General features: G+C 39.4%; 1 protein-coding gene and 1 long non-coding RNA gene across 4 annotated transcripts in view; one reads left to right on the top strand and one right to left on the bottom strand.

Annotated features, from left to right (window-relative positions):
- The window catches only part of LOC126419687 (uncharacterized), a 181863-nt gene extending 159235 nt beyond the window's left edge, over positions 1–22628 (top strand). For both annotated transcript variants that reach the window (XR_007575993.1, XR_007575994.1), the window contains exon 4: positions 21832–22628. This is a non-coding gene — a long non-coding RNA (uncharacterized LOC126419687). The remainder of the gene's footprint in view (positions 1–21831) is intronic.
- Positions 1–24226, bottom strand: part of LOC126419648 (DNA topoisomerase 2-binding protein 1-A-like) — a 266920-nt gene that overhangs the window by 99007 nt on the left and 143687 nt on the right. For both annotated transcript variants that reach the window (XM_050086847.1, XM_050086840.1), the window contains exons 12-13: positions 23323–23478; positions 11157–11341 (exon numbers count right to left, since the gene is read on the bottom strand). In XM_050086847.1, coding sequence (XP_049942804.1) covers positions 11157–11341; positions 23323–23478 — 341 coding nt within the window. The remainder of the gene's footprint in view (positions 1–11156; positions 11342–23322; positions 23479–24226) is intronic.

Below are 24226 nucleotides of genomic sequence, written 5' to 3' on the forward strand. Positions count from 1 at the left end.
CTTTTTAAAAAGTATTTATTTTCTCTTTTTGCAAAAGTATCAAAAAATTAGTACACACAATAACTCCATTGTTACCATTCCATTACCAGATAGTGAAGCACAAGAGGTCGCAGAAATGGATGTGGCAACAAACTAAACCGAACCTGAAAATGTTGGTTGCAGAACGACAACCAATTACGTTTTTCAATTAACATGCACACAGATGATACTAACATTACCATTCAAACTGATACAATGATGACAGTAGATGAGATGGGAAGTATTTTTTTCCCTGGTGAAAATGTAACACATGCTTTGCCTGCCACACTTATGCCTAATGCAAACGTGACTGGACAGGTAGCATTGCACACGATGCAAATGTTACAATAGTTATTTAAACAAAGCTTCAATGATTTTTGAAAAGAAAAAAAAAGAAAAAAAAAATTAAACAAGCTTCATGGGCAAAATCAAACACTTACAGGAAGCATTAATGAAAAATTTAATGAGTTTCCAAAACAGACAGACAGATACACAAAGAGAATTACCTGAATAGCAAAAGCAAACTCTTGATGCTTTTAAAACCAACGTAACGCAACAGTTCAATCACTTGGCAATAGATCTGTGTGCTGATCTTTTAAATGAATTATTGGGTAACCATGTAATTATGGGGAAATACCTAATAACACAATTACTCAGTGATTAGTCACAAGATAAAGGTAATTTAATCCAAAAAGTGTCATCAGTAGGCAAGATACAAGAAAGGTTCGTGCAAGAGGTGAAGAAAGTATCTGAGGCTCAGACAAAATGCAGCAGGAGCAGTCACAATTGTGCTAGAATATAAACACATCCGCAGGTACCATTCACTGGTTGTTAACAGCATGCAAAGGCCAACCTGAACAGGCACAAGACTTGTCATTGCAACTAAGTAACATAAATTTAAATACTCATTTCACGAGAAAAGAGCAAGAAAGGATAGATAAAGACGTTACGACTGGTTTCCAAGACCAAGGCAGTACCCTGGCGCAGAAGGAAGTGGAGGAACATATGAGTTACGTAGATGTAATCAAGGGAGCAATGGAGGTACATAAGGCAGAACTAAGAGCTGAAATTTATCAGCAGTTGAAAGCAGTTGAGGAAAAATCATGGACTAACATTGTTAGTAACACTGAACAGGAAAGGGAACATTCAACCCCAAGCTATCATGTGTCAACTGACAGGATAGATAATCTGAACATCTAACCACACTTTAACCCTAATCAGTCAGATGAAACAGATCACAACCATAACATGCAGCACATGCTGCCGACTTCTCTCATAGCATCCAGAAGTATTCGGAATACGATCTGATACGTCAAAACAATATCACGCCGGCAACGGACAGTGCATGCCTTTCTACTTTGTTCATGGATGAAGGCTTATTATGAAACAGGCAGTTTCCAATATTTTCTTCCGAAGATAAGCAAACAAATCCAGTCGTGTTCATAAAAGCCCTCCAGAAAGTATTCCCAAGGAATAGTACAAAAGTGCAGAAGATATGCTTGTGGTAGGTTATACACAGGGTGTTGTCCTGCTGTGGGCCACTGACCTGGTAGAAAAATGTCACACCTATGAACAGTTCTGGTCCATTGTAGTACATGAGAGATCGAGGTGCGAAGTGTGTAACGTGGTGCCATTCAGCTGTAAGCACAGAGGGTTCAGAAGATACTTCGAGAAGTATCTAAATAAATCTGATATCACATGTAGATATCCCAAAAATCTTGAACAGCCGACTACCGGCTAACACACATGAGAAATTAATCACAACTCCTGAGCACTATATAGAGAATTTCCTCTCAGTTCTCAATTCCATTTATCTTATTTATAAAGAGACACCCGTGCAACCACAAAGTGACAGCACGCAGGGAGACTCCACACAAACTAACACGCAACACAGCGGGAATGGCAATAACAACCAAAACGTTTGGCAGCCATATCTCCCTCGCAACAAAACCAACAGGAACCAATTTGATAAAGGAAATGGGCAAAAATTCAAGCAAGGATATAAAAATAACCAAGGACAGAATTTCAATTGGACAGGATTTAATGGCCAGATGGGTTATAGTCAGCAAGTATACAATGTGCCACCGACCAGGCGCTATGACCCGACCGGCCACTGGAAAGCGCAGAATGCAAACAGGCAACAAAATAATCAGTACAATCAAAATTACATTTCAAATAGCGGCCAGGGATAATAAAATTTCAAATCAAGAACTGCGCAAGGTACTAACTGGCGAAACTAGATGTATATAGTGCACATAGTTCAGGTTACCCCTAACGAAGATGTCAGTGCTCAGATCAATTAGGAAAACTCACAGCAGTCTTGATATGCCCGTTTGGTGACCAGTAACAGGTGTGGGGGCATGGAACTATAGTTAAAAGCTGCTTTCTTAGATACAACTCAATAACAAAGATGACCTCTGTCAGCAGGGTATTACCAACTGTGTCGATGGAAATGAAGACACAACATGGGCGGTAATCAGTCCACAAATATTTGGTTTAAGAGTACCCATAGCACTGGACACTGGAGCTACCATGAATGTACATTCACAATGTCTGTCTGATCAATTACAAAAACGAGGACACATACTGACATTTCCAGTCCAAAATTGTAAAATACAAACAGCTGTAGGAGGTAAGTCTAAAGGCATAAAATTCCAGGCATGGTTTCCAATTCAAATTCAGAGCTTCACATCAAAATGCATTTTTCTTGTGGTTGAAAGACTAATAGCAACCTGTCTTATCAGTACGGACACCTTTAGGAAGTACCACACACAAACTGACGTTGGTAACAGGAAGTGTCATTTCGTTGTGAACAACCAACAATATTCAGTATACCTAGTCAAGTCAAATGCCAGAGAAAGCAAACCAAAACACAATGCTGACTTTCCAATACAATTCTTCTATCTTACCATCATGTTTGTAAACACGCAGGGAATGGAGCAATCACAGGGAGATGAAATAGGTCCTGAGGAAATAGGCCCCAAGATCATGTGCGCTGAGGAATGTGAGTCAGCGTGTCTTACAGAAGAACAAAAGGAAGAAATGCAAGAGCATATAATGTGTTTTGATGCTATTTTTGAATAGCACCCTCGCATAATTAAAGGATACAAAAACAAAATGGAGGTGTAGTGACATGAAACATTCTGCCTTTCATCATACCCATCCCACTGGCCAAGGAGGAGGCTGTAATGAAAGATCAACAGAATGCTAAACTGGTAAATAATACAACCATCCTTCTCTGCGCACTGTAGCCCCATTTAGGCCATTAGCAAATGAGACGGTAGCAGCCACCTCATGCTCGACGCACGAGGAATAAATAAAATTATTGTGCCTGTCAGGACACGGCCCGACAACCTTGAAGAACAACTTCTGTAATTCCATAACGTTAAGTCCCTCACCATAATACATCTCCGAGCCTTGTACTGGTAAATTGCACTACATGAAGACAGCCGTAAGTGCACTGCTTTTGTATGTAGGGCCAGAAGCTACGAGTTCTGTGTTCTCCCTTGTGGTTTGAATGTCAGTGTAGGCATATTTATTTCTGCTTTAGATCGAGTCTTAGGACCTGAATTGTTAAGTAGAGTCACTGTGTATGTGGATAATTTACTGATTGCTACCTCCATATGGTCAGAACACGCAAGTCTCGTGGCTCAAGTCTTATCGGTTTTCATAAATTGGAGTCACAGACAACCTAATGAAGTCACATTTGGATAAGAAATGGGTGTTAAATTCCTTGGAAACATAATATCACCTCAAGACATACTTCCACACCCTAAGAAGCTTGATGGTATCAGATACTGCCCTGTACTTCAAAATAAGAAACAGTTAGAGGGATATCTTGGATTAGTATTTTTCTTCAGAGAATTTATACCAGCTTTTAAATAGTGACACTCTACTGAATCTTCTACGTGACAACCACCCTTGGTTATGGACCAAGCAATGCCAAACTGATTTTGGCAACATTGATGATGATGATGATGATGATGATGATGATGATGATGATGAGTCCCATACTTCTGTACAGAGCGTAGGGGAGCGACGCGGGAGAACCGCGCCGCCTTACTAGACAAGGTCCTAGTGGAGGTGGTTTGCCATTGCCTTCCTCCGACCGTAATGAGGATGAATGATAATGATGAAGACGACACAATAACACCCAGTCATCTCGAGGCAGGAAAAGTTCCTGACCCCGCCGGGAATCGAACCCGGGACCTCATGCTCGGGAAGCGAGAACGCTACCGCGAGACCACGAGGGGCGGACTTTGGCAACATTAAAGAAGCTCTTTTTGAATACCAACATCTTCCATCATCCTGTCATGACCCAGGATTTTTGTCTGTGTACAGAGGTGCCCTTGCAAGGTCTGGGGGCTTTATTCCAAATCACTGACACAAATAGGGAGCTCACCCCGAGGTAATTAGTTTTGCTATTAGGACCCTATCTGAAGCCGAATGGGCATAATCCATGACCGAATTGGAAGCTCTAGTGGTAATATGGACTTTCAAAATGTTCGAATATTACCTGTGGGGAAAGCATACCAAGATGTATTGCGACCATCAGTCCTTGTCCTTCCTTCTCATTTGTAAACTCTTACACAGGATAATCACTAGATAGTGTTAGTGATCACAGGAATCTGATTTTGAAATTATATATATATAAGGTAACCAAAACTTAATTGCTGATGCCTTATCAGTGCTTCCAAAAGCTCTAGACAAATTCTGGAATTTGCGGAGAACAATTCTGAAATCAGGGTTCTGTCGATGAAAGATAAAAACACAACAGCCATACTACATTAAGATGTGTAAAAGCATGGAGCAACTGCAGCAGAAAGAGCCTAGGTGGCAAAAAGTAAGGCTAAAACTGATGCAGAACAATGATGACAGGTTGAAAAATATTTTAATGATTTACCAAAGTGTGTTGTTTTGCCAACACCACCCAGAGCAGAGACAGTGTTGTGTTTGTTTACCAGAGGATCACTTAACGACTTTATATTATACACTCACAATGTTTAGGGGCACTAGGGCATCTCCAAAATGTCTTCGTAAGATGAACACTTATTGTTACTATCCAAATTTAAGATTAAAAGTTCTGCAGGTAGTATGGAAATTGTGATGAAGCAAGCTGGGATAGGTTTAATTCCCCTCTTGTTATGCCATCTGCCTCCTCAAAATTCGTTTTTTCAATTTTAACTAATTACCATTAACAGACATGAATACAGGGTGTTACAAAAAGGTACGGCCAAACTTTCAGGAAACATTCCTCACACACAAAGAAAGAAAAATACGTTATGTGGACATGTGTCCGGAAACGCTTACTTTCCATGTCAGAGCTCAGTTTATTACTTCTCTTCAAATCACATTAATCATGGAATGGTAACACATAGCGTAACAGAATGAACCAGCGTGACTTCAAACACTTTGTTACAGGAAATGTTCAAAATGTTCTCCGTTAGCCAGGATACATGCATCCACCCTCTGTCGCATGGAATCCCCGATGAGCTGATGAAGCCCTGGAGAATGGCTTATTGTATCACAGCCGTCCACAATACGAGCACGAAGAGTCTCTACATTTGGTACCAGGGTTGCGTAGACAAGAGCTTTCAAATGCCCCCGTAAATGAAAGTCACGAGGGTTGAGGTCAGGAGAGCGTGAGGGCCATGGAATTGGTCCGCCTCTACCAATCCATCGGTCACCGGATCTGTTGTTGAGAAGCATACGAACACTTCGACTGAAATGTGCAGGAGCTCCATCGTGCATGAACCACATGTTGTGGTAAAGGCACATGTTCTAGCAGCACAGGTGCAGTATCCCGTATGAAATCATGATAATGTGCTCCACTGAGCGTAGGTGGAAGAACATGGGGCCCAATCAAGACATCACCAACAATGCCTGCCCAAACGTTCACAGAAAATCTGTGTTGATGATGCGATTGCACAATTGCGTGCGGATTCTCGTCAGCCCCACATGTTGATTGCGAAAATTTCCAATTTGATCACGTTGGAATGAAGCCTCATCCGTAAAGAGAACATTTGCACTGAAATGAGGATTGACACATTGTCGGATGAACCATTCGCAGAAGTGTACCTGTGGAGGCCAATCAGCTGCTGATAGTGCCTGCACACGCTGTACATGGTACAGAAACAACTGGTTCTCCCGTAGTACTTTCCATACAGTGACGTGGTCAACGTTACCTTGTACAGCAGCAACTTCTCTGACGCTGACATTAGGGTTATCGCCAACTGCATGAAGAATTGCCTCGTCCATTGCAGGTGTCCTCGTCGTTCTAGGTCTTCCCCAGTCGCGAGTCATAGGCTCGAATGTTCCGTGCTCCCTAAGACACCGATCAATTGCTTCGAACGTCTTCCTGTTGGGACACCTTCGTTCTGAAAATCTGTCTCAATACAAACGTACCACGCCACGGCTATTGCCCCGTGCTAAGCCATACATCAAATGGGCATCTGCCAACTCCGCATTTGTAAACATTGCACTGACTGCAAAACCACGTTCGTGATGAACACTAACCTGTTGATGCTACGTACTGATGTGCTTGATGCTAGTACTGTAGAGCAATGAGTCGCATGTCAACACAAGCACCGAAGTCAACATTACCTTCCTTCAATTGGGCCAACTGGCGGTGAATCTAGGACGTACAGTACATACTGACGAAACTAAAATCAGCTGTAACATGGAAATTAAGCGTTCCAGACACATGTCCATATAACGTATTTTCTTTATTGTGTGTGAGGAATTTTCCCTGAAAGTTTGGACGTACCTTTTTGTAACACCCCGTGTAATCTGCATTCCCATAAAAGAGAAGGGTCGGCCCTCAGTTTTTAAGAATATAACACCAGATCTAATTTCATGCTTAGTATTATGTACGTAATTTACTTTCTAATTCATTTTGACTATTACTAGTTATTATCATAGAGCAAAATCAGTAATTGTTTCTTAACTTAAATTCTACTGTTGACGTATAAACAAATATAAATTCTGTACTAATTATAAACATTTGGAAGACAAAATACTAGAAAGTATCTATTTGTCTCTATTCAAAAACATATTAGGAAAGGCAGCCCTTAATTAATTCCAAAGTAATTAACAGTTTTGTCAAAAGTATTGTCTGCGTACTAATATTTGTTAATTTCATAATTTGGCCTAACCCTTGTAGTAGAAGAAACCGTTAAAAGGAACGAATTTTGCGATGTATTCAGTTAATTTAATGAGTTAAGTTTTAATTTCTGTAAATTAAACATCAAACAATGAGCTCAGTACCTATTATTGTGACGAAATATGAAGGCCCGATTTTCGGTCACGAAACAGTCAGTCCACGGCCGAGTTTCAGACAAGAAACCTGTGTTGGTTAGAACAACAACAACAACAACATTTCAACTTAACTGTGAAATAGGTGTTACCCAATTAGGCTGTGTTTTCAAACAATGACAGTGTCTGCACCACACGCACCTTTCTATTCTTCAAGAACTGTGAACTTTGTGGTTAGGTTTTTACTGCTCTTGGATATTCAACAGTAAACTATTGTAGCAGTATGTGGAGGTTTGCTGCAAACTGTTAATGAGGCCTATCAAAAGTTAAACAATAGTGCACTGGCCATATAACTGAGCATTATTAGGTGGTTGTGACCAGTGAAATTAAAGTACTGTGAAATGCAACTGTGCACCTGTCGGCTACATTATTTACAGTAGTCAGTTTTGAAATCCACATCTCATTTTTCAGCCAGTGTAGCAACGCAGTACATTGACACAGAGGACAATGAAGGAAGAAATAAATAAATAAAGCAGGAGGAACTGCTGCAAAATGGGTTGTGTGTCATGAGGCTAAGCATATAAACAAATCAAAACTAATTGAACTACACCCGATATTGACAAAAACACCCTTGGAGATGGTTTCCTTGGATACAGCCGGACCTTATCTGCAAGGGAAAGGGAATGTACAATATGCTGTTGCGCTACACGATGTTTTCTCGAAGTCAAATTGTATGCTGTGCTGTCAGTGACTGCCAGCTCCATTATTAGGTCCCTAGGAAGGAAATATTGCAAGAGGAGAAAATATGTTGAGCACTGGTAGCACTGAAGAAAACGCTGAGAACAGAAAACAGCAAATTAGGACACACTGTAGAGTACTATCTGGGACAAGAAGTAATCTTTAGGACTCATCCAAAAGTGACAAAGTATTGGAAGCTGAATTGCAAATGGCAACTGTTGTACAATGGGCTGTTTGATATACAAAAATTAGTTAGTTATTTACGTGTTCCATTGATCAATAGCATAGAAAAACCGTTATGATGTGGAAAGGAAAAAAGTTTTTTTTTGTTTATATTATAGGGTTATACCTATATACTTATATTATCTATCCCATTCCCTTAAATCATCTATGGTATAGAACGATTTGTCAAGGAGGTATAATTTCAACTTGTTTTTGAAACTATTACTGCTTTTTGTAAGACATTTTATTTCATCTGATAATTTATGAATAAGTTTTATAGATGCATATTTTACCCCTTTCTGTGCCAAAGATAGGTTAAGTAAAAGATAGTGTAGGTCTTTCTTTTTTCTGGTATTGTAATCATGAATGTCGCTGTTGATTTTAAACTGGTCCATGTTGTTGAGAAAAAAATTTCATTACTGAGTAAATGTACTGTGAAGCAGTTGTAAGAATTCCGAACCTTTTAAACAGAAGCCTACAAGATGTGCCACTATGAATCCCACACATTATTCTAACTACTTTCTTTTGAGCAGTGAATACCTTTTGCTAAGTGTTGAGTTGCCCAAGAATATTATTCCGTATGTCATCAGAGAGTGGAAGTATGCACAGTAAGTTAGCTTACTAATTTCTAGATCCTCAAAATTGGCAATTATTCTGATTGCAAAAGTTGCTGAACCTAGTCACTTTAGGAGATCCAAAATATGAATTTTCCAATTACGATTCTCAACTATATGTACACCCAAAAACTTAGTATGCTCTACCCTGGCTACTGACTTCTTTTGATGTCTTATGTTTATTAAAGGAATTATACTTTTTGCAGCAGAAAATTGGATGCACTGTGTTTTATCAAAGTTCAGAGCAAGCCCATTCGCAGAAAACCAATTAATAACTTTTCCAAAGACCTTATTAGTATAATTTTCTATCAGACTTTCTTTTACTGGATTAATAATTATGCTTTTATCATCAGCAAACAGTTTCAGTTCAGCAACTTGTTTCACATAAGAAGGGGGGGGGGGGGGGGGGGTCATTCACATATATCAAGAACACGAGGGGACCCATGATCGAACCTTGTGGAACACCTAATGTAATTTCACCCCAGTTAGATGAAGTAGCAAACTACTTTGAATCACTTGAAGCATATAGGGAGACTTTTTGCTTCCTGTTCTGTAGATATGACTTAAACCACTCTTATGCTGTTCCATTTATACCATAAAATTGTAATTTCTCTAACATAATGTCATGGTTCACACAATCAAATGCTTTGGATAAGTCACAGAATATTCCTACTCTTGACATTTTACTATTTAAAGACTATTATGTGGACAGTGAAATTGTATATTGCTTTCTCAGTGGAACAGCATTTCTGAAACCCGAACTGCGATTTACTAAGTATCCTATCACTGTTGAGATGGCTAACCACTCTTGAGTACATTACTTTCTCAAAGATTTTTGAAAATTCTGTAGGCAAGGATACTGGCCAGTAATTATTGACATCTGCGGTTTCCCCCTTTTTGTAGAGAGGCCTGACAACGGCATATTTTAACCTGTCTGGAAAAATACCCTGAGTCAGTGATGCATTACATATATGTATCAAAACATCAGCTGTAATTGCTCCACATTGTTTTAATAACTTGTTGGAGATGTCATCTACTCCAACAGAACCTTTATTTTTCAAACATTTAATAATTTTACTTACTTCAGAAGAGGTTGTTAGATGAAACTTAATCTAACTAAAATTTTTCAAAACTGACTCTTCCATGTACTGTCTGGCTTTTTCTTTTGAACTATTTTCACAAATTTTTTCTCCTACACTTAAGAAGTGATTGTTAAATACATTGGCTGCCTGTGTACTGTTGGTTAAGATGATCTCATTCTCTTTAACAGTAATACTACCTACCCCAGTGGTTACTTTTCCTGTCTCCCTTCTAACAACATTCCATATTGATTTGATTTTACTGCTGGAGTTGTTAATTCCTTCTCTAACATACATATTTCTTGATTTCTTTACAACTTTCCTCAGTATGTTACAATAATTTTTATAGTGTAAAACTACTTCTAGATCTTTACTAGTTCTTGCTGTCTCATACAGTTTTCTTTTTCTTTCTGAAGACACTTTAATACCTGTAGTAATCCAAGGTTTCTTTGAAAAGTTTGTGGTGTTACATTTAGTAAGTTTCTTTGGAAAACAATGTTCAAAAAGGGATATAAATTTATCAAGAAATTGCTGCATTTATCATTAGCATTTGGCTCATTATATACATCTTCCCAGTTTACAAAGCGGGTGGGTGGGTGTGGGGTGCGCACAAGGCTTGTGATATAAAAGAAAAAGTGTCTTCTTTCTTCACAGGCCACAAAGGCTCTTTAGCAAAGAGGGGAAAAAAAGAAATCTGAAATATGAATTGTTGAAATATTCATCTTATTCACTACTCTAGTACCTTCTGATTTCCACATATTCTCTAAAGGTCCTTTTTAGTTGCCAAATTGTTTAGAAGGCACAAAGGGATATTTTGCAGAGTTCTTGGAAACTTTATTTATGGATGGGCTCTACTAATTATAAAAATGTCTAAGTGCACTGACAATAAAGGAAAACCGCATTTTCTAAATTAAAAATGTGTAACTACCAGGCTTAGAAATTATCACCTTGCTCTTCTACTTGACTGATTCCTCTGTCCTTACCACTGGATTCCTTCTGTGAGCTAATACTGAAATGCTTAAAACAAGGGGTGGGGTGGGGGGTGGGGGGGAATCTGAAACATGATGCACTGAAGCCTTCTTCATTGTATCTTGTGAGTTTCCTTAGTGGTCTGCTGAAGTATGCTTAGTTAGTCAGACAGAATTCAAAATGTAAAACCACTCTGTAGCAAGGAAAGAAAACAAAGTAAAAACAAAATTATTTCTCTGCAATGTGCAGACAAAACACTTACCACCCAAAGATGAGTTACAACAGCATTAGTTGTGTGATAAAGTCTTTCCCCTTCTAAAGGTACAATTCCATAATCGGGGATGCCTTTAAATCCACGATGGACAACACGTCCGCCTTTTTCCTTAATCACTTCTTCTAAGGCCTGTGTCTCCTCTTCAGTAAAGCCTGCAGTTGAAAATGTGAGACCTAGGGGGAGAAACAAACCAATCAAAAATATTATCAAGATAGAAAACTATATTTTACATAAACTAGCACAAATACTGCAAAGCCTTTTGAACATAGCAGAATACATGAACACAGATAAGGAATATACACTCCTGGAAATTGAAGTAAGAACACCGTGAATTCATTGTCCCAGGAAGGGGAAACTTTATTGACACATTCCTGGGGTCAGATACATCACATGATCACACTGACAGAACCACAGACACATAGACACAGGCAACAGAGCATCCACAATGTCGGCACTAGTACAGTGTATATCCACCTTTCGCGGCAATGCAGGCTGCTATTCTCCCATGGAGACTATCGTAGAGATGCTGGATGTAGTCCTGTGGAACGGCTTGCCATGCCATTTCCACCTGGCGCCTCAGTTGGACCAGCGTTCGTGCTGGACGTGCAGACCGCGTGAGACGACGCTTCATCCAGTCATAAACATGCTCAATGGGGGACAGATCCGGAGATCTTGCTGGCCAGGGTAGTTGACTTACACCTTCTAGAGCACGTTGGGTGGCACGGGATACATGCAGACGTGCATTGTCCTGTTGGAACAGCAAGTTCCCTTGCCGGTCTAGGAATGGTAGAACGATGGGTTCGATGACGGTTTGGATGTACCGTGCACTATTCAGTGTCCCCTCGACGATCACCAGTGGTGTACGGCCAGTGTAGGAGATCGCTCCCCACACCATGATGCCGGGTGTTGGCCCTGTGTGCCTCGGTCGTATGCAGTCCTGATTGTGGTGCTCACCTGCACGGCGCCAAACACGCATACGACCATCATTGGCACCAAGGCAGAAGCGACTCTCATCGCTGAAGACGACACGTCTCCATTCGTCCCTCCATTCACGCCTGTCGCGACACCACTGGAGGCGGGCTGCACGATGTTGGGGCGTGAGCGGAAGACGGCCTAACGGTGTGCGGGACCGTAGCCCAGCTTCATGGAGACGGTTGCGAATGGTCCTCGCCGATACCCCAGGAGCAACAGTGTCCCTAATTTGCTGGGAAGTGGCGGTGCGGTCCCCTACGGCACTGCGTAGGATCCTACGGTCTTGGCGTGCATCCGTGCGTCGCTGCGGTCCGGTCCCAGGTCGATGGGCACGTGCACCTTCCGCCGACCACTGGCGACAACATCGATGTACTGTGGAGACCTCACGCCCCACGTGTTGAGCAATTCGGCGGTACGTCCACCCGGCCTCCCGCATGCCCACTATACGCCCTCGCTCAAAGTCCGTCAACTGCACATACGGTTCACGTCCACGCTGTCGCGGCATGCTACCAGTGTTAAAGACTGCGATGGAGCTCCGTATGCCACGGCAAACTGGCTGACACTGACGGCGGCGTTGCACAAATGCTGCGCAGCTAGCGCCATTCGACGGCCAACACCGCGGTTCCTGGTGTGTCCGCTGTGCCGTGCGTGTGATCATTGCTTGTACAGCCCTCTCGCAGTGTCCGGAGCAAGTATGGTGGGTCTGACACACCGGTGTCAATGTGTTCTTTTTTCCATTTCCAGGAGTGTAGATGCTTGGATAAACTTGTGTGATGGCTAGTTCTACAAACTGAAATGAACCTTAAATAAGATTATCTGTATTTTAATGGCACTTTCACTCAGTACAAGCAACTTTTTTCCCCTTTGTGCACTCTTAAGAAGAAAACAAATGTATGCAGACTGCCATGTACAAAATACAAGGGACTATCACTCTCCTCTTCTTCTTTGTCTTGAAAACACTTTCTTTACAGGTTTATTTTCATTCTTGGGAATAACAAGAGTCTGGTGCAAAAACCAATCTCTTGATTGCCACAATGTGTGTCTTTTCTCTTACTGCTTCATGCAACCATTTCAACACTTCAAGGTAGTAATGTTCGTTAGCTGTGGTACTCTGCCTGACGAATTCACTCTGGATGGTTACCTTGAGATAGAAAAAACATACCAAAAATTTCTCCACATGGGATCTCGCCTGCCTTGCTTTCTTTGGTCTTGGTGGTGATGAAATCTTCCAATGGCTGTATTGTTGTTAGGTTTCCAAGTCCTAGCCGTAACACCACAATTCATCGCTCATTATAACTTTTACATCGGAATCTGCAGCAGTTTCTGACTGTTTTCCAACTCCTGATTCATATGTGAAAAATTCACTCTCTGGTCTTCAGAGAGCACATGCAAAACAAATTTTGCTGTAACTCTCTTCATCTTCAGATCTTTAAACAACATAAATTCCAGGATATTCCAGTCATTTCAACCAATTCGATGATTCTTCTACAATGATCAAACATGATCACAACATGGATTTTTTCACTTTTAAGCCATTCTGGAAGTCAAGGGATGTCCCAGACATGATTTGTCTTCAACTGACATTTGACCACTTTTAAAATGAGAAAACCACTCATCATAAAATTTTCTCTCATTCAAAGCTTCTTCCCCATAAATCATCCAAAGCTATATATGTCTGTTTTCTTGTATTTGTATCTATTTCTCTGTCTTTCCATTCAAGATGGGGAAACACGAAGAATACATACAAAGAATGTGCGACATCTTTTCATAATTTACTAACAATGGTATTCATTCCAACAAAACGGTTATTCTGAGAGACACATACGTAATGCATTCAGGCCCAGACGAGTTACATCTATGGAGCAGAATAAAGATACAAAGACACACCATTTTGGCCTGTTTGCCGTGTTTTTGGGCCATGTCGTCAAGAATCTGAAGAGTCCTCGAAAGATACGGAGTTAAGTGTGTTTTTCAACCATCTGCAAAACTGAGAAACCTCTTGGGGGTAAGTTAAGGATGACCTCGGACTGAGGAAATGTGGTGTGTACAAGATTCCTTGTCAGTGTGGGGCAGCGTATATAGGCCAGACATGCCGCACAGTACAAGAACGCTGTGATGAACATCTGTGTCATACACGCCTCCGTCAACCGGATAAGTCTGCAATTGCGGAACATTGCCTGAATACAGGACATCCTGTGATTTGTGAAAAGATGGTAGTTTTATCCCCGGCATCATCTTTCTGGGACTGCGTCATTAAGAAAGAAATACATATATGTACAGCCGATAATCTCATCAACAAGGATACGAGATTTCAACTGAGCACAACCTGGAATCCTGCATTGTCTGCTATTAAATCGCGATGCAAAAATCAAGATTCTTCGATAACAAGCCCACCATAGCACTGGTCTAGCACGGCTGTTGGCGAGTAACGTCTGGCCACACTGTTGACAAATGCAGCGTACAGCGCATGTGCGGGAGAGCCACTCTGCGGTTTTCGGCAGAGGGAGTCTGAATAGGACAAATCACTGCGCATTCTTCGCGTGCGTTCTAAAAACGGGGCATCAGTGTGCGGATACGGTCAGTCGTACCTAGCCACCAGCAAGGCTGAACCACCTGAAGATGTCTGACAGTTGCTCCGAGGAAATATTGTGGAATTTGCACAACGTGATCCAGTGGCAAACCCGTGAAGACTATTTACAACACAACTGCCGGGAAAGCTTAAGAGTCACAATGGTATTCATACTGAGATATCCGTTGTAACATGCAGTGTTAGGTGATGTCTGAAGAGTAACTGACGAACAACATGAATAGTGTTCAGCAGCATGTGTATTTCAGAAAGCACATCAAACATAATATGCCACTGTAAAAATGGATGGATGGAGTTTATTGTAACACATTGGTACCTTTTAGATGAAGGGAAATGGTGAATTTTTGTAGTGTGCGATGTTTCCTTTCTGAGCATTACAATACATTTGTGGAATTATGTCTGTTCTGTAAGTAAGTACATTAAAAAAACTTCAATCCTTAGCCCTAGTATGAAGGAAAATGCCACTGGTCAGACAAATAGCAGCTCATATGCATGTATTTTTTATCCTAGGTGAGACAACATGCACAACAATTACATACCGAAGATTTTAGTGGAACCCCCGAATGGAGAACAAATAAAACCCCATTTTGTTAACTTGTGATGTTGAGAAAACAGACAATACCAGCACTTTGATGCACAGAATCTATATCACTAAAATGCTATCCCATTTGCAGCATATAGACAACAAAAATTTTATTTTCAATATTGTGCATAGTTATTGACTGAATTTAAAATGCTGTTATAATCTACTCATTAAGGGGTATTATGTTACAAGTTTAAACAATAAGATAAGCATTACTGTTAGAAGCTGTGTGTGTCTTGAGGCAGCATAACTGACGGCACGCAAACACACGGACTTCATTCCTGCAGTATTTGAGAATGAGAGCACTTCACAATTTCCAATAACTCAATAACTTTGAAACACCATTTCAAATGTTTGTGAAACTTTTTCTCATTGACACCACCAAAAAATTATGAAAGGAAAAGAAGTTTATCACTTACTACATTTTTGCTGTTTATGAAGTCAAATTTCAGCATCAGTTAGGACATTTTAATTTGTAATTTTTGTTTTGATACTAACTATTTGCAACACACTTTGCACTTTATGTACCAGAAAAATTATATATCTGTACGACACACTTTCCAGGAGACATGACATCATACACTAAGATCTGTGAAAACTTAGGTTTTGTTTAAATGGAGTACAAATTGCCCCATTTAATTCAACCAGTGTTTCATAATGAGAGCAATTCCTGACTTACAACAAACTTTAAGCATAATTTTAAACCGTTCCTAAACTTCTTTTCACTTATATGCTTAAAAGGCAAATATTTAACTCACTGACTAATTTCTAAAATACCCAGATGTTTGAAGCCATTTTGTATATGAGAGTTCAGTTCTTTTAAAGGACTGGAGGTTTACTGGTAAACTATGACAGACTGTAAGTAGTACTTATACATTATGCTCCTTATATGTTTCCGGCATTTTGCAATTTGTATTCCACAAAGTTCTAGTTACAAGATATGACTTTCACTCAGCACATTTTGCATAAGCTTGTGAGGCATTTAATACTGAACTGTCATGGACCAATTAATTTTTACCTTGTTATGAAAATGCTCCTACCAAATTATGATACAATGTGGATATTATAAAACCCTTTTCCACCTACTAATAGCATGCTTTATGTAATTTTTCAGAGGCTACCCAAATATTCAGAGGCTACCCAAAAATTCAGAGGCTACCCAAAATCAGAGACAGGTAAAGGCTTATTGGGTGGCTTGATGACGACTTAGAAACTGTCATGTTCGCCTATGACAAGTATGCTGATAAAGGGCCCAAACACTCCCATATCAGATGCAGAAAAGGAGAATAATTGAACAGGTTTACAGCTGGTTCACAGCTAACTAGGCGAGAGGGACCTACCTACAGTTAGGATGGGGACAGACCAATACATTACATGTAGGTCCATACCATCCGTGATCTGATTGACCTGCCTTACCTTTTTTGCTGCCTCAATGTATCTCTCTCCTCTTTGATAGAAGTAACAGTTTCAACAGCTAGGAAAATGTCATCACTGTTACTTTTGTGTGTGTTTTCACAGTAATAAACAATTTTCCTCCTTAAGGTAAGTACTGGCCAGCAACTGTCTCTCCAATTTATTTGTTTCCTCAATTCAATTTTCCTTTTATACAGTTGAGTACAACAACAGTACATTATGTTTCACCCAGAGTCCTGACAGATATTGGACTCAATGTTTTTAAGAATTAAGAATCACTAATGGCCAAGTAATGGCAACGCATGAGGCACCCGAAGCCAACAAAACATTTGGTATAAGGGTAGAATGATCGTTTGGAGCTAAGTGCATCTACAAAAACAACAATTGTGCCAAATGTCAGGACCCTTCTCAGGAGGAAACTTCAAATAACTTCAGGTGCAGCTTACTAATATATCAAAACTATTTGTTGGACCAAATTGCAAACCTGCATCCTTACCTTTCACAGGCAATGCACTTACAGATTTAGCTATCAAGATGAGAATTAATTAGAACTACCATCTTCAATTTCAGCAGCATTTCTCACCTAATGTCCAAACTTTTCAGAACAGCTTATGCATACCTTCCCAGACTAGCATCAGCTTTCACAATGATGCAGACTGAAAGATTCATCCTGAAAACAACTAAGACCATGGCTAGAGGCTGATCCACATGCTAGAATTCGTCTGTCAAAACTTAACTGTACAGACACAAATCTGCTGTAGTTTTTGTTTCTTCACATGTTCCATCTGTTAGTCTGTTGTCTGCCTGTCATCTTTTGGCCCAGGCTACAATTATCAGCTTCACAGTAGATAACCCAACCCACAGCTATTGTAATATATTTGAAAAATGTCATCATGACAGAGAAGGTTGTTGTAACAAATATTTATTTCTAAACTGCTAGTTTTGATCAAATGAGTATCTTCAGACCACAAGTTACCAATAAATAAGCGTTAAGCAACTTTCCTTGGTGTCATCTACAAACCTGCTTTTAAATTGTCTGGAAACAAATATTAATTAGAACAGCTTTTTCCACAATGTTGTTCCTTCTATATCATGAAGTTTCACTGAAATGTCTATACAAAATATCAATCTGACGAACTATAACAGACTTTTTCCCACAAATTAATCATTCAAAAAATACAAGGTGGTCATCGTATTTGCACACGAAGCTTTGGTAGTTGAGATACAGCCATGTTTAATTTGTCGATTTTGGAAGGGTGGGAATGTGATGCAGTGGCTCTAGCTTGGTCAAATGGGGGCAGGGTAGAAACAAATGGGCAGCAGATTTCATCGTGCTGCCAACCATGGGAATGCATCCTGTGTACCTAGCTCTTTATGATCTACCACATTTAAATGGCATTTGGCAGAATCTAAATTTAGTTTAATCTGAACTGACTTTGCAAATGGACAAATTCCCAGCAATAGTATATGTTTCTATGGAAGACAAGTACGATCACACAGAACACTCAAAACATGGTAAAATGCATGAAACGTTGTTAAGCAACAGCACTAAAGCACCTATTACTCAACAGCACTGATGATTTTCAAGGCTGGCAACAAATGAAGTGGACTGTCAGCTGAAGTAGTAAAATTCCTGCCAATTCAACACTGATTGTGAGAGGATAATATATTGTTTTTCAGTTTGCTTACTGCTCTACACACCCAACTTTCAGGAGACCAAATAAGGAAAGATTTCACGAATTGGAGCAGTAGGTTGTTCAGTATGTGCAAGGGAAACCCAATTTCTGCTTTCAGATTACTCGAGAAATTATTCTAATGAAGGTGCTGAAGATGGACAATTCTCCAACGGCATGCATCAGAACATTCAAAACAGACTAGTTAATGCATAATGAGGATGAGGGTGGGACTTCACTAATATACAGGACACTAACTTAGCAACCTGAAGTGGCATTAGATGAGGAAGAAATCGTGTATCAGTGTCATACGATCTACAGTATAACCCAGCTTTTAAGTTACCGGAATTAACTCTTTCTTGTCGTTTACGACATTTTTTTATCATTCCTGTCAAATTTCATAAGCCCACAATGTTAGTTTGCACCCGATTTTGCGTCAACATATTTATAATTTTCCTGCGATTTACGCATTACGAAAAAATTTTCATCAAGAAAAAAAATGATGCTTGCATGTTGGCTGTCCAGCAGTGTTTACAAATGTTACATGGTTAAGCTTCTTGATACCAGGGCACTCTACTCAGCAGATTTGAACCGGTAAACATGTAAAAGTTGGAACAATTCGTGCCGTAACGCAGCTGCCAAGCACTGCTTGGCGTGATGGCTGATGGGAGTAATTAGGTTCATTCGAATAAAGGTATAACGACCATTCACAATCATTTCCGAACTCTGTGGTGCAAATGCAGTTTCACGATTGTTGTTATCATTGCGACACCTTTGTCGAATCATTTAGCGTGTTTCGGTGTTTGGCCTCTTTTATCGCTAGTTGACACGTCATTCACTTTGTATTGCTCAAATGTTTTTAATTTGAACACAATGCAGGTTACTTATTTCTTTCATGCTGAACGAAACATGTTTCTTGAATTTATTCTCATTGTCAAGTGCAGTATTGTCTATTATTTTTTGTGATGTTACACAAACAGAGTGTGTGTGTGTGTGTGTGTGTGTGTGTGTGTGTGTGTGTGTGTGTGTGTGTGTGTGTGTGTGAGGGGGGTTTCTACACAACTGAGGAGGGACAATACCTGATAACCTCAGAAAGATGACTACAGTGCACAAGAGGCAGAATAACACATATTCAAACACCACACAAAATACTTATGTACATATTTGCACTTACAAAGAAAAAAAAATTTCTCAAAACGCAACAGCTGCAGTATTTCTTTATTTAAACCTTACTTGAGTTACGTGTTTGCTTAGAATTGGTACTGTAGGACAAATGTTTGTGGGACATTCTTCTCCTGCAGTATTTGTAGGTGGGGGGTGGGGGAACCTTCAAAGAGGACTATAAAGACTCAAAATGTATGCAACTTGATCAAATACTAACAAGATGACAGCTTCACAAAGCCTTGTATTACCACCAGGAGAAGAGGTCCAGACTAAATTCAATGTCGCTGAGGTGTTCATCTAAATTATACAGGACCATTAAGGAAAGTTACTATGTCATAATTCAACAGCAATGAGCTCGAACACCATTGTTTGCAGATTGTACAATTAGTTTCTTCTTCAAAGAGCACTTGTCTTCTGTGTGTCCTTTTGTGTTGCAAAAGCTGCAGTTTTATGCTGGTTTTGCCATTTTTGTTTGGTTTTAACTTTTGTTCCAATTTGTCATTGTCAGCCACAGAACATTTTGGATCTTTCACAAAACGTTTATCCGGTTTAACAAACATCACGGCATTTGCACTTTCACCATCTTTCTGACTCCTTATATTGTGTTCCTGCAAGATTTTTACTTTTAGCGATTCTACATCTGGTAGATTGTCATGAGGTTCAATAGCACATCTAAAATTGTCGTAGCTCTCTGAAAGACCCTACAGCACCATTACTGACAACAGATACCTGTTTATGTTGACAATCATCGTTGTAACTTATCCACAGTATGCATCAAAGAGTGTATTTCTGGATGTCCTTTGGATGCGTAGATGGATTCGAGTTTCAACATACCTGACGTGATGTGTGGTACTTTACTAGCTTCAGCTCAGTGGGATCAATCGATAAAATGAAGTCTGCTGCTAGCCATGCTTCGTACACAACTTCGGCAACAGTGAGCACTTCCCCTTCACCATACCCTGCAGGTTGTGGTATGTCCCCAGATACGTATACCCAAGTGCCATTTTTGATGACTAGTGCTTTGACTTGTGTTCTCCATGTGTCACGATTATTGCGTAACAACGCATATTTGTCAAGTTAACATACTTTTTTATTTCTGTACTTTTATGGCTACAAACTGACGTTTTCATCTAAGTGAAAAATGGTATTTTTGCCAATTGTGTAACCTGGGCCAATGACTTGTTGGGATGTTGTTTGACAATACAGGCACAATGCATAACTACTGTACAACTTTATTCATAACTCACTGTACGGACACTGATACAGAACTACTAATAACTGACTCGAAAATGTGCACTTGATGCCATCTAAAGACACCAAAGATATTACATGGCGGTAAAATTTATATTTCAATATACTTACCTTGCGCAGTCCTTGAATCTGCACAAATTCGTGGTACAAATACAAGATCAGTCTGTGCAGTTAATGACTGTGCAGATAAATGTTAACATCTGGATCAGCTTAAGCAATTTCTTCACAATATATTTTCTTCCAGGACAGCTAGCATAGAAATGTACAAAGAAGATTAACTGCGTACTTTAGAAAATAGCAGCTAAGTTTTGGCAGGTTAAGATCTACAGAATGGTCAGTTAATTGGGCTTGGGTAACTCATTCAGCATGAACACTGCTCACAAAAGCCCAGGGTTGGGTTTCGAATCCTGGTATCACACACAAATTTCACTTATTGGGAAGATTTAACACAGTGCACATTCTGTTAAAGAACAACAGACTCATTTTGGATACATTTTTGTTATTTGTTTTCCACACTGTATGCCCATGGCTGACAGGCAAGCTGTCTCCTGGCTCCAAGGCACATAAATATACACACTGTCAACATGACAGCATGCTCTAACTGCCCAGTACTGTCAGCTGTAGGATAACACTGAGAATCTGTTCACTTGTATATCTAAGCTGAAGGCATTCGAGATATAAATAGAAATAAGACAACTGTATGTTTGTTTATTCCATATCTTCAATGTTACAGCAAAAGATCAGTAGCTACATAACTTCACATAAACATGTCTACCAGTTACTTCAATGTTTTGAAAAATGACTCATTTCCTCTCTCTTAGGAAATAGGACGATTACAAACTGGAAAGGTCTATTGAGCTTTCCTAGTGTTTATTACATGGTATGAGGTTCCCTGTTTTCACAATTTGCCTAATTTAATTAATTTTAGCCACATTTGCCAGTTAATATATAGGATATAAGTCTTCTGCATCTGTGTGTCTGTGAGGAAGCTTTGTTCTATGTGTTGTTAAATTTTCACAGATGGAGATCGGTGACCAGTCCAGCAATTGCCTATATGGGCATCGAAAGCCACATAAAAACCACAACTCAAGCAAGCCAGTGAATAAGATCAATGGTCGTTAACCCTCTGTGTACATTTGATTTAAGTCAGTCTCTGAAAGTAGTACCCTAAGCTTTAAGTTAGACAAGCACACTACACAAGAGCTTTGTTGATTATTACACACATACCTCATTCATAGATGAATAACTCAAGTGGAAAAAAAAAAATTCTTACATGGACGTCTGAAAGAACAGACACAGTTGACAATCCACAGCTGTACGAAATACTTCGAAATTGATTTTCCGCCTGTGAATTCCTTGTTATCAGCCGTATTAGGACAGACAAAGGACAACATACAAGGATGTCCATACAAGTATGTCCATCCAAGGATGTAGATGTGTGACATAAGGTGGTTTGGGTTGGTCCGAGGAGCATGTTCGAAGAGCAGAAGTGGTCAAGGTGATTGTTTGTGATAAGTACGAAATCTAGGTTTGAGTCCCAGGCTAGCACAAATTTTCATCTGGTACTACTGGGTACTAGATCTATACCTAATACAGCTGATATCAAGAAATGCACTGTCAATGAATTAATTTCAAAGAAAAAACAATTATGCGGACAGCAGAACAAGGCTAAGGCCTGAGTTTTTTGGAGGCAAAATGCTCCTTCTGTGTATATATTATAATACTTATGTAAAACCAATGTAACTTCTATAACAACAATCACTGATTTACAGACAATAGTCTCAAACATGAATCTAGTGTTTAAACACAGTGTAATTCACTCTGAAAATGTAGAGGAACATGACAAGGGCATTATAAGTAATATTTAATAAATAAAGAATTTAAAGAAACAAACAGTTTACTTTTTCTTTACTAGATTAATCAATAAGTGAGAGACCATAGTAAGCTTCATTTAGCATTCTGGATTAGTTCATTTCAGATAATGAACTATCATGAAATTTCCTACTTCAGAAATAATCATAATGTATGATGGCTATTCTGAAGGTGTCTTAATCAAGGCTATTATTATAGCTCCCAGTGATCTGTCTATTTTTACAACCTGTTTCTATGACATCCAGATACTAGAAAACTACTGTTACAAATGTCCACCAAAGGTATTACATAGGTTTCAAGTCTAACAGGTACTGTCCAACAGTTTTAAATGATCACTGAAACAAATTCTGTCTTAACATTAGATCCAATATCTTCTCTACTTTGGAGTTATTTGAAATGTCTCATGCTAACCACATTTCTGTAATTGGGGTAAGTATATTGGGCAAGGTCTTCCACTGCTAACATCTGAATTCAGCAAGTGAACACTTTTCAAATGCAAGACATGCAGAAAAAGCAGCTTAATGACTGTGTTTCAATGTTGATTTTGTTATTCATTGGTTCTTTGTTTCTTATTCCAGTAAACTACTGAAGATATATAACTACTAAAAAGAACTGTTTCCATTATATGATGATTTATACCTTTGAAAATAGCTGGGCAGCCTGATGACTGACTTGTATTTTCTGACAACAGGGACTGGCTGGACTCATTTGGTTTAAGCACTTCAGCGACATCATTTTGCTTCACTTCTGGAATGTACTTGGAACCTGATGCTTTTCCATAATTCTCCAGGGGCTCTGTTGGACAAAATAAACACATAGTATCTCAGAGTAACTATGTAGTAAAGTGGACTAAAGCACAACTATTAAATGCCATGGGGAGAGGGAGGGGGAGAGAGAGATAGATAGAGAGAGAGAGAGAGAGAGAGAGAGAGAGAGAGAGAGAGAGAAAGTATGTACTATGGTTCATTGAGATATTAAAGAAACAGTAAGGATGCAAGTACCTTATATTTTATATAGGCGATCCATGCAGCCCTCTAAGGCCTAATAAATTTAAGAGCTTCCATAGGGTTTCACTGACCTAAATGAGTCCATTACTCACCACAATTAGTAGCCAAAGACACACCAATGTCAGATGGTCTTATTTTCAGAAGGAAATGTTTTATAACAAGTGATGCTGATAAATTATTTTGCAACAATAATAATAATAGTTTAGACAAATGATCTGGCTACATTTGACGTTTCCTACTGAACGAAACTGTTGGTTGTCCCGATATCAGACACACACTAAATTTAACATATCATGCAACAAGATAAGTACTAAATTTCATATGGCACTACACTTAAGGCCAGTACTAGGCAATTTATACTCTCAGATTAAAGACATTTTATATTAAAACAAAAAAATTTCAGAATTGTGATAAAGTCTGTTTAAAATCACTATTTTTATGCTATGACATTTAGAGCTGCCATTTTTCAGCAACTTGACACATTACCAATTAAAATTTTCTATGAGTGTGTTTATTTGCCATCTTGTAAAATTTAA

Source organism: Schistocerca serialis, chromosome 1 (genome assembly GCF_023864345.2).
Source record: "Schistocerca serialis cubense isolate TAMUIC-IGC-003099 chromosome 1, iqSchSeri2.2, whole genome shotgun sequence".
In the NCBI taxonomy this organism is placed as follows: domain Eukaryota; kingdom Metazoa; phylum Arthropoda; class Insecta; order Orthoptera; family Acrididae; genus Schistocerca; species Schistocerca serialis.